This window comes from Danio aesculapii, chromosome 18, assembly GCF_903798145.1.
Source record: "Danio aesculapii chromosome 18, fDanAes4.1, whole genome shotgun sequence".
Lineage (NCBI taxonomy): Eukaryota > Metazoa > Chordata > Actinopteri > Cypriniformes > Danionidae > Danio > Danio aesculapii.
In genome coordinates this window covers 23,752,817-23,767,858 of record NC_079452.1, presented here as the reverse complement: position 1 = coordinate 23,767,858, position 15,042 = coordinate 23,752,817, and the positions used below count along the sequence as shown (strand labels likewise).

The window sequence follows — 15,042 nt, the reverse complement described above, 5'->3', positions numbered from 1 at the left end:
AGATTCTCCTCACACCGCCATCTTCATGAAGTTCGCGCCTTTCTGAGATTCGCGCGTCAGACGCAAAGACTGTAACAGTAGTTGCCCAGGCAATGTAAGCAGAACGTAAACAATAACACCGTGATGAATGTCTTGATGTTAAAATATTATTGTTGGAAACCATATGAAACGTTTATGTTTGCGACAGGGGCGATTGTAGGTTTGCCATTTCAGGAGGGCTCAGGACTATAGTGAGGTTAATGGGGAAGTTCGGGTACTACAGTAAGGGGGGGGGGGGGGTGTAATCGCGAACTACAGTGAAAGTTTGAGGGGGAACTGAAATAGGCCTAGCAACGCCAATGGTTTGCGATAATAATAGTGATGTATTGACTATGTAGAGCAGAGATACCCAAAGTAGGGCCCGTTGGCCTAAATTGGCCCATACTAACGTTTGGTTTGGCCCGCCATCCCACCTGAAAGGAGCTGGCTGAGGTGTTGTATCGAAATCTGACTCCCCTTCGCGTGCACGCGCGTGCGTCAGCGCCTGCAGTTAAAGTCACAGCGATTTATCAGAAACCATTTATCGATCATTTCTTCCGCAATTGACAGCAAGAACGAACATAGAAGCACCTGAATGTGTTCAAAAGAATTTAAATCAGGGCGACGCAGTGGCGCAGTAGGCAGTGCTGTCGCCTCACAGCAAGAAGGTCGCTGGTTTGAGCCTCGGCAGGGGCAGTTGGTGTTTCTGTGTGGAGTTTGCATGTTCTCCCTGCGTTCGCGTGGGTTTCCTCTGGGTGCTCCGGTTTCCCCACAGTCCAAACAAAGTCTGTAGTGTCTGTCAACTGTAGTTAAGTTTTGTCCCTTTCTAGGAAAAGTTTGGGCACCCCTGATGTAGAGTGTGAGTAGTATGTGTTCTCTCTGTTCATGTTAGTCCTGGAGATGGCGCTGCTGTACATTACAGTGTTGGGCGTGATGGTGGTTTTGTTTGGGTGTGTACGTGCCATCAAACGCATATCAAAGTCAATATAAGAGCAGGAGAGTCACAATGATGCTGCATTTACACCTCCAGGTCGGTTCACTCCCACCATCTGCTCATCGTGACTCGTGTTTACAGTATGTTGACTCCTTCATCTGGAATTCACTCTGAATGCAAGTAATGATCTGAGTGTTGTTTTCTCCAGGAGTAATCTGAAGACCGTAACTGCTGAAGGATGAACGGTGGATTCATACAGTTGCTCAGGAAAAGGAAGGAGGTGAGGAAGCCTGGGAATCTTCATCTTCATCAGTCTGATATATGCAGTGGATTATTACATATTAATTGCTCCTCATTATTGTTGTAGTTAATTCCTCTGATTGGGATTGTTGGTTGTGCTGCATTTGGAGCGACAACAACCATGATTTACTTCCTACTGACCAAACCGGATGTCATGTGAGAAACCATATCTTTATTATTATAGGATTAATAATAACCATTACTAATAATCTGCATAAACTATTTGCTGTATTGTTTATGTTCTTTCTGTTGATCTACAAATTTAGTTTCCTACAGTATTTAAAGGCAAAGTTCATCCAAAAATGAAAGATTCTATCATTTACACTTGAAAACAAAGGAATATATGCTGAAAGCTGACTCTAGGTCCTGCTGTGGAGGCCATTCTTCACTATATCTTCTACAGAAGACATTCATAACAGTGTAGGACCACTTGAGAGAAATGTTCACTTTGGGTGTACTGTGCCTTTAAATGACATTAAATATTCGACATGCATAAAATAATGTGAAAGTGCCTGAGGGACGCCAGCGAGTCTGAAAGCAAGCGGACATCTGTGACATTATAAAAGCTCAAGAGTGATCAAATGCTTTGACTTTTATAGTTTAAACAAGACGGGAAATCCCGAGCCGTGGGAGATGCTGGATCCATCAAAACCACAGAAGGTAAAATTTAATGATGTATTTCCGTGTGTGTTTGTGGATCAGGACCGACAGGTTATGTTAATGTTCACCATTGTTTTAGGACACATGATAAACGGATTCTTTCTGAATGCCTAAACATCTGCTCTCCTCATGCCAGGCTAGTCATTTGCACCAAACTGTGGTGTAATCGGGTTCTTATGTGGTTTGGCCATGTTTGAAAAATGCTTTTGATCACAGTGCCATACACATACAAGACTGCAGCCAATCAGCAGTAAGGGGGCGTATCAAAACGGGGGTGTGGCCTGTTGGGTTTAAAGAATTTGCATGTGTTTTGTTTTTTATAACTGTTTTACGGTTGGTGTGCACACTCACATTAGTACCCTGTGTCTAATCACCGTCTTCATTAAATATGTTTTTATTAAATATATATGTTAATAAATGTTTATTTTTATCTCTCATCTTCCTTCATTTTCCTGCGGCTTAGTCCCTTTATTCATCACCACAGCCGAATGAACCGCCAACTATTCCAGCATATGTTTTACACAGCAGATGCCCTTCAAGCTGCAACCCAGTACTGAGAAACACATTCACACACACACACTCATACACTACGGCCAGTTTAGTTGATCAGATCCCCTATAGCGCATGTGTTTGGACTGTGAGGGAAACCGGAGCACCCGGAGGAAACCCACACCAACACGGGGAGAACATGCAAACTCCACATAGAAACACCAACTGACCCAGCTGAGGCTCGAACCAGCGACCTTCTTACTGTGAGGCGAAAGTGCTAATCATTGAGCCACCGTGCCACCCTATTTCTCTTTAAATAAGCGCCGTGTCTCCTAGATGCTGTGGATGAAGCTGAGCTGTGAACGTGATGTTGACTTTAGACACTGTTTACAGTCTTTCTGCACATATAGAGCTGCTGATAACCTGGAGAAACATTAACCAGCTGTTTCCATCTCACTGCAGCTCCTCACCATTAACCAGCAGTGGAAACCAGTGGAGGAGCTGGAGATGGTCAAGAAGATGACCAGATGATGAGGATGATGCCCACTGTACATACGGTCTGGGGCTGCACGGTATATTGTTTCAGCATCGATATCGTAATATGTCTGTTCGCAATAGTCACATCGCAGTTGAGTTGGGATTATAGCTGATCAGCGAGGAAGACTGTACGCTGTTATTTTACATTACATTTGATTATTGAATTACTGCACCTGAATATCTGACTTCAGTTTGACTCTGCTTATTTTACTTTTATCTCTGCTCTGTCTTATTTATTTAGATTTACTCCATCACAAGATTATTAAAATCAATCTAAAGATGTCATTGCAAATAGTTATTGAAGTCACCTGCTGAAATTGTATTCATATCAGAATATATATCGCATAAAAATCAAATATCACAATGTTCGATTTTTCCAATGTCATGCAGATCTACTGTTCCACTTTATATTAAGTGGCAGACTGTGTTCAGATCGACTCCTCATTGGCGATGTTGGTGCCGTTTTTGCCCTATTGACTTCCATTATAATCACATTTATTTACTGTAAAACCATGACAGCATATAATCATGCTCTCCTAATTGTTGCTGGGTCTTTTCTGTTGGGATTAAGCGGTCAAATGTGTAATATTTACTGTTGATCATCAGTTGTCAGCATTAAGCCTTTAGATCGGCCTGTGCTGAAGAGTTTCTGTCTCTTATATGGAGCTCAACAGCAGACTATAGTGTGTGTGCAGAAATTTGCGCAGCTTTTTTTTGCATTGCAACTGATGATCAACAGTAAAAATGGCAAATCGTCCTCTTCCCTACAGGGAAAACCAGCACTAATCAGGAACACAGGATTATATGCTGTCAGGGCTCTGCATTCAAAACAATGTGATTATAATGGAAGTCAATAGAGCCAAAACAGCACCAACAGCACCAAAGGGGAGTCAATGTGTCCAGAGTGTGTTGTTGAGGACATTTTCAAAGCATTTGCCCAAAATATGAGTCCGAATAAGATTTGTCAGCAAACGGCATCACATTTACTGAAACACAGAGACATTTATGGCCAAATTAAGCCTCAGAATCACCTCAGAGTAGATGAAAACGACCCAACAGCATACAGGGGTTAAATGAATCATTTACATTGGACTAATATTTGAAAATTCGCTTGTAGTTACATCTGTTATTCATTACTGTAGTTACATTTATAATTACACTGTTGACCCATCCCTTACTTTAACCCAACCGTAAAACCTACCCCAGACCTGTGCCTTTGCTTCCCCGTATGGGAAAGGAAAACCATATGAACACACTGCACTTATTTTCTGATGTATGTTTATAGTAATTAAGGCCATTTAACATAAAGTGTGATCCTGCATGCTGTAAACACAGGACTCAGTACATTAATGATGTGAATAAAAGTCATTCTGCTGATGTGTGTGTGTGTGTGTGTGTGTGTGTGTGTGTGTGTGTGTGTGTGTGTGTGTGTGTGTGTGTGTGTGTGTCTTTTTATTCATTCATTCATTTTCTTTTTCACTTTGTTACTTTATAAATCAGATTTCGCCACAGTGTAATGAACCGCCAACTATTCCAGCATGTTTTACGCAGCGGATGCCCTTCCAGCTGCAACCCATCACTGGGAAACACCCATACACACTCATTCTCACACACACTCACTATAGCTAATTTAGCTTACCTAATTCCCCTATAGCGCATGTGTTTGGACTGTGGGGGAAACCGGAGCACCAGGAGGAAACCCACACCAACACGGGGAGAACATGCAAACTCCACACAGAAACACCAACTGACCCAGCCAGGACTCAAACCAGAGTCCTTCTTACTGTGAGGTGATTGTGCTACCCACTGCGCCACCGTGCTGCATGTGTGTGTCTTTTATTGGCTGTAATGAAGTGTCTCACTGATGCAGTGTTGTGGATCTGCCATCAGTGTCTGCTGGTTCTGCACGTTCCTGCACGAACAACAAGAGTATTATTCTGTCGACGCCTCTCTGAGTCTATAACATGGGGGAAACTCTGCGCTTCCTGTTTCAGTTTTTATGATGGAGGCTCCGTGTGTGTGTGTGTGTGTGTGAGTGTGTGTGTGTGTGTGCGATACAGAAAACCACATAAACACTGGTGCAGAAATCCCTGAATCATGGTGAGTCGCCGCATCAATCTCAGCCGCATGTCCAAACTGGTTCATTTCTGCTCGAGCAAGAAGGAATTCTGGTCAGGACTTGTTTTTGTTTGTCATCTACCATGTGTGTGTGTGTGTGAGAGAGAGAGAAAGAGAGAGAGAGAGTGTGTGTGAGAAAGAGAAAGTATTTTAGTGTGTGTCAGAGAAAGAACAGAATTTAAAGTTCAGAAAGTGCATGAGTGTGTGTGTGTGTGTGTGTTTCTATATGTGTATCTGTGCATATGTGTTTTTGTGTAAGTTCCTGGTTTTTATTGTGTTTGTGTGCATATGAGTACATAAGAGTGTGTGTGTTTGTGTGTGTGTACGTGATTGCTCTGTACTGACTTCTCTGTCATATGACCAGGAAGTGTGTATCAGTGACTGAATGAACAGCAGAATTGAACACACACACACACACACACATCCCTCATCCCTCAGTCAGGTCTACTTTCAGCAGATAAAGCTGTATGATCAATCCTGAAATGCAGAGTTTGTAGTTCAGGATCTGAGTGATTGATTGATTTTGAAGAGCCGTGAGCCTCTGACAGGGTCCCCAAGAAAAAAGGTCTCTGTGGTAGGTCCTAAAATGAGGAACGGGCTACCTACTGTATATCCATTAGAACTATTTCCAATGAGTCTTTGTTCAGGGGGAAACTTAAACTACACGTCCTACGATGAGCTTTTAAATGAGGAGAAAACTGAGCCTATTGTACCTGTCTGGAGTCTTGTTCTGTCTGACTGATGCTGTGTGGTGTGTTGGATGTCTTCTGTGTTGTTTATCTGTTTGCTTTTAGGTTTGTACAGTACAATGGTCCACTACTGTTGCTTTATTAAGAAATAAACTAAACTAAACCTGTTTAGGGGCAGCACGGTGGCGCCGCACTGTCACCTCACAGCAAGAAGGTAGCTGGTTTGAGTCTCAGCTGGGTCAGCTGGTGTTTCTGTGTGGAGTTTGCATGTTCTCCCTGTGTTGGTGTGGGTTTCCTCCGGGTGCTCCGGTTTCCCCCACAGTCCAAACACATGCGCTATAGGGGAACTGATCAACTAAACTGGCCATAGTGTATGAGTGAGTGTATGAGTGTGTATGGGTGTTTCCCAGTACTGGGTTGCGGCTGAAAGGGCATCCACTGTGTAAAACATATGCTGGAATAGTTGGCGGTTCATTCCACTGTGGAGACCCCAGATTAATAAAGGGACTAAGCTGAAGGAAAATGAATGAATGAATGTGTTTAGTGTTGGTCATTTAGGAGTCTCCTGTCACCAAACCTAATCTAATATATCTGCTCATATCTTGACACTTTCAGACTGAATGTTGTTGAACCTGTATATCTTACAGGTAGGTGTGTTAGAAATAAGCAGGTTTCAGCATCATTTTCATCTGTTCTTCATCACTCCAGTTTAAACACAATGAATGGCAAATGTTTGGAATAATATCTGCAGTTGTGGAGTAATAATCAGGCCCACAGGGAATCTGCAGTATCAGCTCATCATTGATTCTGTTTATTTACTGGAGTAAATGTGTGTAAATCTATATTTATTCAGTTTTTACAGTAATATTATTGACTAATATGTAAATGTTGATCTGATTTATGTACAATACAGTGTGTACAGTCATATTCTCTGTCTTTCAGTAGAGATATTATATGAGAGACTTGCTTTGTTTACCAGATAAAGTGAATCTAACTGGATTTACATTGAAGACATTAAATGCAAGTTAAAAGGGGTTACTTTTACTTCATATATTAAGGTTTTAGTTATGAAACTCCTAAAATAATTTGAATCAAGACAGATTCTGTCTGGCTCCAGTAATAAGATCATCAAGTCAACATCACTGACTGGAGCTGAGCTCACCTCACACTGCTGGAGCTGCAGTCACTGTCCGCAACACACATCCCATAATAACAGCAGCATCACACACACACGTGTGTTCCTCAGAGACGCAGCAGAGCTCAGAGTGACGCCAGCAAATCACACTATATACACACACACACACATGCACACACACACGCACACACACACGCACACCAAGCAATCACCTCTGAGCACAAACACCCAGACACACACAGACTCTATCTCTCACACTCACACACTGAGAAACACACACACACACACACCAATCCACAACCTCTAAGCACAAACACCACACACACACCCCCCCCCCCCAGACCATCACCTGAGCACAAACACCAAGTCATCACACACAAACACACCCTCTGAGCACAAGCCAAACCATAACCTAAGCACAAGCACCACCTACACACACACACCCCCCAAACCATCACCTGACCACCAACAACACACACAGAACCTCACACACAGACACACACACAGACCATCACCTGAGCAGAAACGCCAAGCCATCACACACACACACACACACAAAGCATCATCCGAGCACCAACAACACACGCAGAAGCTCACAAACACAGACACACACACACCTCTGAGCACAAACCAAACCATAACATAAGCATGAACCACATCTACACACACACACCCCAAACCATCACCTGAGCACAAACACCATCACACTTATGCGACAAACACATACACACACCCTCTGAGCACAAACCAAATCATAACCTGAGCACAAACACCACCTACACACACACACACACACACACACACACACACACACACACACACACACACACACACACAAACACACACACACAAACTCTCTCTCTCATTCACACACAAACAACACCTAGCCATCACACACACACACACAAACACACACACACACACACACACACACACACACAAACTCTCTCTCTCATTCACACACAAACAACACCTAGCCATCACACACACACACAAACACACACACACACAAACTCTCTCTCTCATTCACACACAAACAACACCTAGCCATCACACACACACACACACACAAACACACACACACACACACACACACACACACACACACACACACACACACACCTCTGAGCACAAACACACAGCAGGAGAGAACAGCAGCTTTAAAATGTTTTAATTGAGGTTGTGAAGCGCTTCAGCGGTCAGTGGAACTCAATCATCTTCATCATCAGACACACACACACACACACAAGACAAGACCGACAACAAAATCTACACACAAACAACAGCATTAATCAAGCCTCTGCTTCAAAATCAGATGAACAAAACAAAAGTCATAAAAATAATGATAAAAAAGGCATCGCAGCCGAATACTGATGAGAATCACTGACAGACAAATCACCATCATCATCATCAATAATCAATAATCATCAATAATGTTCAACTGAGGCACAGAGGAATCAATACAAAGAGAAATGATCTTCTGTTCTGAGCCTGTGAACTGATCACACTGACACACACACACCTGGAGGAGCCCACGTCTGATGTGTGTGTGTGTGTCAGTTGTTGATTGACAGGCTGTGCAGACATATTGAATAAGACACTGAGCGTCTGATAATCCCTCATGAACGCCGTCAGCTCATATTTCAACCCAAAATCTAACTCAAAGCCTCGAGTGTGGAGCATTAAGGCTTTCTGTTTAGCGCCGTGTCCGAACGCCTGAACTGTTTAACAGAAATCTGCAGAGCGTTACATTCACACTCATGTAAACAAAAATTAAAGTAATACAAGTCAATAAGGGTCAGTTCACCCACAAATATCAGATTAGCTCACTATTTACTCTGTCTCATGGGGTTTTACACCTTTATGAGCTTCTTTTAATTCTGTTGAACACTAAAGAAGATATTTTGAAGAATGCTGAAAACCGGTAACCATTGACCTCCATATGAGGAAAATACTTTTGAAGTCAATGGTTACCGGATTCCAGCATTCTTCAAAATATCTTCTTTAGTGTTCAACAGAATTGAAGCTTTTAATCCTCTCGATGGTCAGTAAACAGAAGGTGATCGATCCCTTCCAAACACACGACATTAATAACAATGATTGGTTTAGCATGAAGCGCTCAGATCTGAGGCGCAAAAGTGCTTACATGAGAATAAAACACATCAAGCTACCAAACTAGAGCAAAGGAAAGTGCTTGTGTTTTCCCTCTAGCTTTGAGGTTGAATGTGGTCATGAGAAACACACACACACATGAACACTTCCGTCTGCATCTCTCCATCAAACACACGCTACACACTCTCCTCTGACAGACCGCCTGTATTAAATGTTTATCAAAATGAGGTCGATAATAATCATAGAAAATCTGCGAGACAATCATTAAAACCCTGCTGGGTCAGTTCTCCGTCTGTGTGTGTGTGTGTGTGTGTGTTGCTCAGGCTCGTGGGCTCAGGCAGTGTGTGCAGGCCTGCGGCGCCCCCTGTCTGTGCGTCTGCAGTTGTACCGTGCAGTGCGTCACACCGTGTGACACCATCAGCAGCCTCCGCGCGCTCGCCTGCACTTCCTCCCAGTTACCCACAATCCCCGGCGCTAAACACACAACACAGAGATGCAAAACATTAGTCTGACATCATGAGCTACAGAGATTTAATATGGCTGATTAGTTTAGAGATTCATATTGATGATTCCTGTGATTATGAATTTGTGTTGTGATTCTATTATCATGTGTAAATATTGTTTCATACACATATACACTTTATTAGGTACACCTGTCTAAATGCTCAATAACACTAATGTCTAATCAGCCAATCACATGGCAGCAGCTCACTGCATGTAGACATGGTCAAGAGCATCTGCTGCAGGTCAAAGCGAGCATCAGAATGGGGAAGAAAGGGGATTTAAGAGACGCTGAACGTGGCATGGTTGTTGCTGCCAGACGGGCTGCTCTGAGTATTTCAGAAACTGCTGATCTACTGGGATTTTCACGCACAACCATCTCTAGGGTTTACAGAGAATGGTCCGACAAAGAGGAAATATCCAGTGAGCGGCAGTTCTGTGGGCGCAAATGCCTTGTTGATGCCAGAGGTCAGAGGAGAATGGCCAGACTGGTTCCAGCTGATAGAAAGGCAACAGTAACTCAAATAAGCACTCGTTACAACTGAGGTCTGCAGAAGAGCATCACTGAACACACAACACGTCCAACCTTGAGGCGGATGGGCTACAGCAGCAGAAGACCACGCCGGGTGCCGCTCCTGTCAGCTAAGAACAGGAAACTGAGGCTACAATTCACACAGGCTCACCAAAACTGGACAATAGAAGATTGGAGAAACGTTGCCTGGTCTGATGAGTCTCCATTTCTGCTGACACATTCGGATGGTCGGCTCACAATTTGGCCTCAACAACATGAAAGCATGGATCCATCCTGCCTTGTATCAGCGGTTCAGGCTGCTGGTGGTGGTGTAATGGTGTGGGGGGAGATTTTCTTTGGGTCCATTAGTACCAATTGAGCATGGTGTCAGCACCACAGCCTACCTGAGTATTGTTCTGACCATGTCCATCCCTTTATGAGCACAGTGTCTCCATCTTCTGATGGCTACTTCCAGCAGGATAACGCACCATGTCATAAAGCACCAATCATCTCAGACTGGTTTACTGAACATGACAATGAGTTCACTGTACTCAAATGGCCTCCACAGTCACCAGAGCTCAATCCAGTAGAGCACCTTTGGGATGTGGTGGAACGGGAGATTGGCATCATGGATGTGCAGCCGACAAATCTGCAGCAACTGTGTGATGCTATCATGTCAATATGGAGCAAAATCTCTGAGGAATATTTCCAGTAGCTTGTTGAGTCTCTGACATGAAGGATTAAAGCGGTTCTGAAGACAAAAGGGGTCCAACCCGGTACTAGGTGTACCTAATAAAGTGACCGGTGAGTGTATCATGTGTTTATATTGTGTATACACAAGGATTTTCTTGGTGGATATTGAAAATGTTCTTAGAAGGAAAACAAATCTCATACTCATGTTGAAAATAACAGATTTATGCATCTATCATGTTAATGTATGGGACATTTTACCATCCTTGTCCAACTTTTTATTCTATTGAAAGTTTCACATACATTAAAAAAGAAAATGGTCTGGATTAAAGCCAAACTTTGATCATATTCTGACATCACACACACACACACACACACACACACACACACACACACACACACTCACCGAGCTGCAGATGAACGACGGCTGCAGTCTTATCGGCGGTCAGCGCCCACAGCTTCAGCTCCTCCACACACTCCACATGCTGCAGCTTCAGCAGCTCTGCTCTGATGACCGACACGTCCATGTGACGTGGCACACCTGTGCGCACACACACACACACACACACACACATTAACATACGCACGCACATAAAAACACACATACATACATACATATCAATACACAAACAACTGAACACAAAACACAAGCATAAGCACACATATACTGATACACACACACACATAAGCACACATATACTGATACACACACACACATAAGCACACATATACTGATACACACACACATAAGCACACATATACTGATACACACACACACATAAGCACACATATACTGATACACACACACATAAGCACACATATACTGATACACACACACACATAAGCACACATATACTGATACACACACACATAAGCACACATATACTGATACACACACACACATAAGCACACATATACTGATACACACACACACATAAGCACACATATACTGATACACACACACATAAGCACACATATACTGATACACACACACACATAAGCACACATATACTGATACACACACACATAAGCACACATATACTGATACACACACACACATAAGCACACATATACTGATACACACACACATAAGCACACATATACTGATACACACACACATAAGCACACATATACTGATACACACACACACATAAGCACACATATACTGATACACACACACACATAAGCACACATATACTGATACACACACACACATAAGCACACATATACTGATACACACACACATAAGCACACATATACTGATACACACACACACATAAGCACACATATACTGATACACACACACATAAGCACACATATACTGATACACACACACATAAGCACACATATACTGATACACACACACACATAAGCACACATATACTGATACACACACACATAAGCACACATATACTGATACACACACACACATAAGCACACATATACTGATACACACACACACATAAGCACACATATACTGATACACACACACATAAGCACACATATACTGATACACACACACATAAGCACACATATACTGATACACACACACATAAGCACACATATACACACACGGACATGCATAAGCAGCACACCTATACACACACACTGAAATAAACACACACAGATGAATGTATAAGCACACATTTACACACACACACACACACACGCACGCACACGCACACGCACACACACACACACACATTTATATATAAGCCCTCATATACACCTAACGACACACACACACACACGTGCATGCATAAGCTCACATATACACCTACGGATACTAATACATACACACACACACACACACATGCAAAAACACACATGTATAAGCACACATAAACAAACACACACAAGGCAGACAGACAGACAGACAGACAGACAGACAGACGGTTAGACAGATGTCTCACCCTCCAGCAGGATGATGCCAGTGTCTCTGATGATCTGGAATGTGCTGAAGAGCACCAGAACCGAGAACAGGTACGTACATATGGGGTCCGCAAGCTTATACTCCGGCTGACACACACACACACACACACACAGATCAGTCATGATGAGCATCAGTCAGCAGTTCAGGTGTGTTCTCATGTGTTCTCAGGTGTCGTACCTTAAACCTGACAATGTACGCAGCGATGAGAACACCGACACTCTGAACCAGATCTCCCAGTGCGTGGATGAAGGCCGCTCGCACCGCCAGACTGCCGTGACCCCGCTGACCCGATGACCCCTGACCTGCTGACCCGTGACCTGCTGAGCCATGAGAGTGCCCGTGCCCATGAGAATGAGAATGAAGGTGGCCGGACTGATTGAGGAGGAAGCCCATCCTGCGCGCACACACACACACACACACTTCATCTTTATTTCTAGAACACTTTTACAATGCAGACTCTAACGGCGCGCGCACACACACACACACACACACACACACACACATTCAATTCACTTTTATTTCTATAGTGTTATTACAATGTAGATTGTGTCTCAGACACACACACACACACACACACACACAGAAACACACACAGAGGACTTTACTCCAGTGTTTACGAGCGCGCACAGTCACATGAATCAGATGGACAGCAGGTGACTCTGAGCTTCTGTGCTGGTGCAAACACACACGCACATGCACACACACGCGCACGCACCACCTGATGAACATTTCATTTTCACAGACAAAACTCGAAGGTGAATGCCTTAACATTTTTCTTTTTATTGTGTGTGTGTGTGTCTGTGTGTGTGTGTGTGTGTGTGTGTGTGTGTGTGTGTGTGTGTGTGTGTGTGTGTGTGTGTGTGTGTTGTTTTCCAGACTCACAGCAGGTTTACAGCGACTCCGACCGCAGCCGTGATCAGCATCACATCACCGTCAATAGTGAAGTCCTGATGGATCGTCCTCTGAGCCGCTTCGTTCAACAACACCCCGGTCAGAATGTAGATCAGCAACACACTGATGCCTGCGGACAACACCTCTATACACACACACACACACACAGTTATGTACATAAACATACACAACAAATCACAGCTGAGTGCTAAGATATGATGCATAAGCGTGCACTAAACACTGTAACACTCAGCAGTCTACATGTGTTTGTTGCCTCATTACACACACACACACACACACACACAGCACATTCCCCAATACACACCCTAAAACTAGCAGAGGAAACCGTTAAGCAGGCCGTACGCCTCATTGGGATGGTGCTGATTACATTTATAATCCGTATATCCAGCATTTTGTGCTCTGACAGCAGACTGACTGCATATCCTGACAGCTCTATAGCACAAGTCTCGTTTTCAAAATAAAAGTCCCACATGCACAGTTAATTCAACACAAGATAAATGAACTAAAACAGAAGAGGAAATCTTGTTGTTGTTGTAGTGTCACCAAGAAATGTCCCGGCCAATCGCACACACCTGCAACACCAGGTGTAAATCAGGTGCAGGCTGAGACTCACCCAGTCGATGGAGGCCGAAGGTGAATCTGTACGTCGGAGGTTTTGCGGAGAGCCAGAGCGCCAGCAGAGACACGATGATCCCGATCAGATCCGTCAGCATGTGCAGAGCGTCCGTCATGATGGCCAGACTGTTGGCCACATATCCTCCTGAACACAACACACACACACAGGCTGCGTCCCAAATCACCTACTACTAGAGTATGCACTACATTTGACTGAGTTTACTACACGGCTGTTAGAAAAGTGTGTTTATATAGTGTGAATGTGATTCAGACGATCTTCATCTGCCATTTATCATGATCACATGACCTGCCCGCATCAGTTGCGTCACTTCACTTCCATTTATGAATTCTCTCGCGGTGCATCAGGGGCACAGCCGGCCCTCCCTAAAAGCGAACTAAGCGGCTGCTTAGGGGCCCCACAACCCACTGGTGGTGCAAGCCGTTTCCTTGCTAAAATCGTTTTTATTTGCATTTTACAAAGTACCTTCACTGACAGTGCTTTAGGACTGAAATATTTATACATTTTCACTAAAAAATACAAATATATCACATTTTTATTAAAGTTGAAAGTGTTTTCGTGTGAAGGTCATGTGATCAACAGGAAGTTGATCTGTTTCATTGATTGTATTTAATAAGCAATATAATCCCTGTGGGCTGGTTTGCAATGGCAATACTCCACTATTTAAAGCAAGGAAGGGCCCCAAAATTATTCTGCTTAGAGCCCCTAAATGTACAGGGCCGGCCCTGATCATGGGCTAACATAGCCTTCATCAGATGCGCACTTCAGAATCTCAGCAGTAGCACAATAATATCCAGCTGCAGGTCCACAGAACCACACGTTTCTGGCACACACACACAATCTAGACAAACCATATATGGTTACGACAG

The 15,042-nt window shown here is 43.5% G+C and overlaps 2 protein-coding genes across 3 annotated transcripts in view; one reads left to right on the top strand and one right to left on the bottom strand.

Annotated features, from left to right (window-relative positions):
- Positions 1-953: 953 nt before the first annotated feature.
- On the top strand, positions 954-4,315 carry c18h15orf48 (chromosome 18 C15orf48 homolog). 2 transcript variants are annotated; one of them, XM_056478728.1, is made up of 5 exons: positions 954-1,048; positions 1,161-1,232; positions 1,320-1,408; positions 1,852-1,912; positions 2,864-4,315. In XM_056478728.1, exons 2-5 carry the CDS (start codon positions 1,191-1,193, stop codon positions 2,930-2,932), a joined length of 261 nt encoding a protein of 86 aa, XP_056334703.1. In that variant the 5' UTR covers positions 954-1,048; positions 1,161-1,190; the 3' UTR covers positions 2,933-4,315. The 2 variants fall into 2 exon arrangements, with proteins under 2 accessions (XP_056334703.1, XP_056334704.1); XM_056478729.1 differs by having other exon boundaries at positions 1,034-1,092.
- A 3,699-nt stretch (positions 4,316-8,014) lies between these two features.
- The window catches only part of slc30a4 (solute carrier family 30 member 4), a 15,103-nt gene continuing 8,075 nt past the window's right edge, over positions 8,015-15,042 (bottom strand). Inside the window, exons 3-8 of the mRNA XM_056478546.1 lie at positions 14,153-14,299; positions 13,510-13,663; positions 12,805-13,021; positions 12,608-12,713; positions 11,101-11,235; positions 8,015-9,466 (exon numbers count right to left, since the gene is read on the bottom strand). Of these exons, the coding sequence (XP_056334521.1) occupies positions 9,312-9,466; positions 11,101-11,235; positions 12,608-12,713; positions 12,805-13,021; positions 13,510-13,663; positions 14,153-14,299 (914 nt within the window). The 3' untranslated portion in view covers positions 8,015-9,311. The remainder of the gene's footprint in view (positions 9,467-11,100; positions 11,236-12,607; positions 12,714-12,804; positions 13,022-13,509; positions 13,664-14,152; positions 14,300-15,042) is intronic.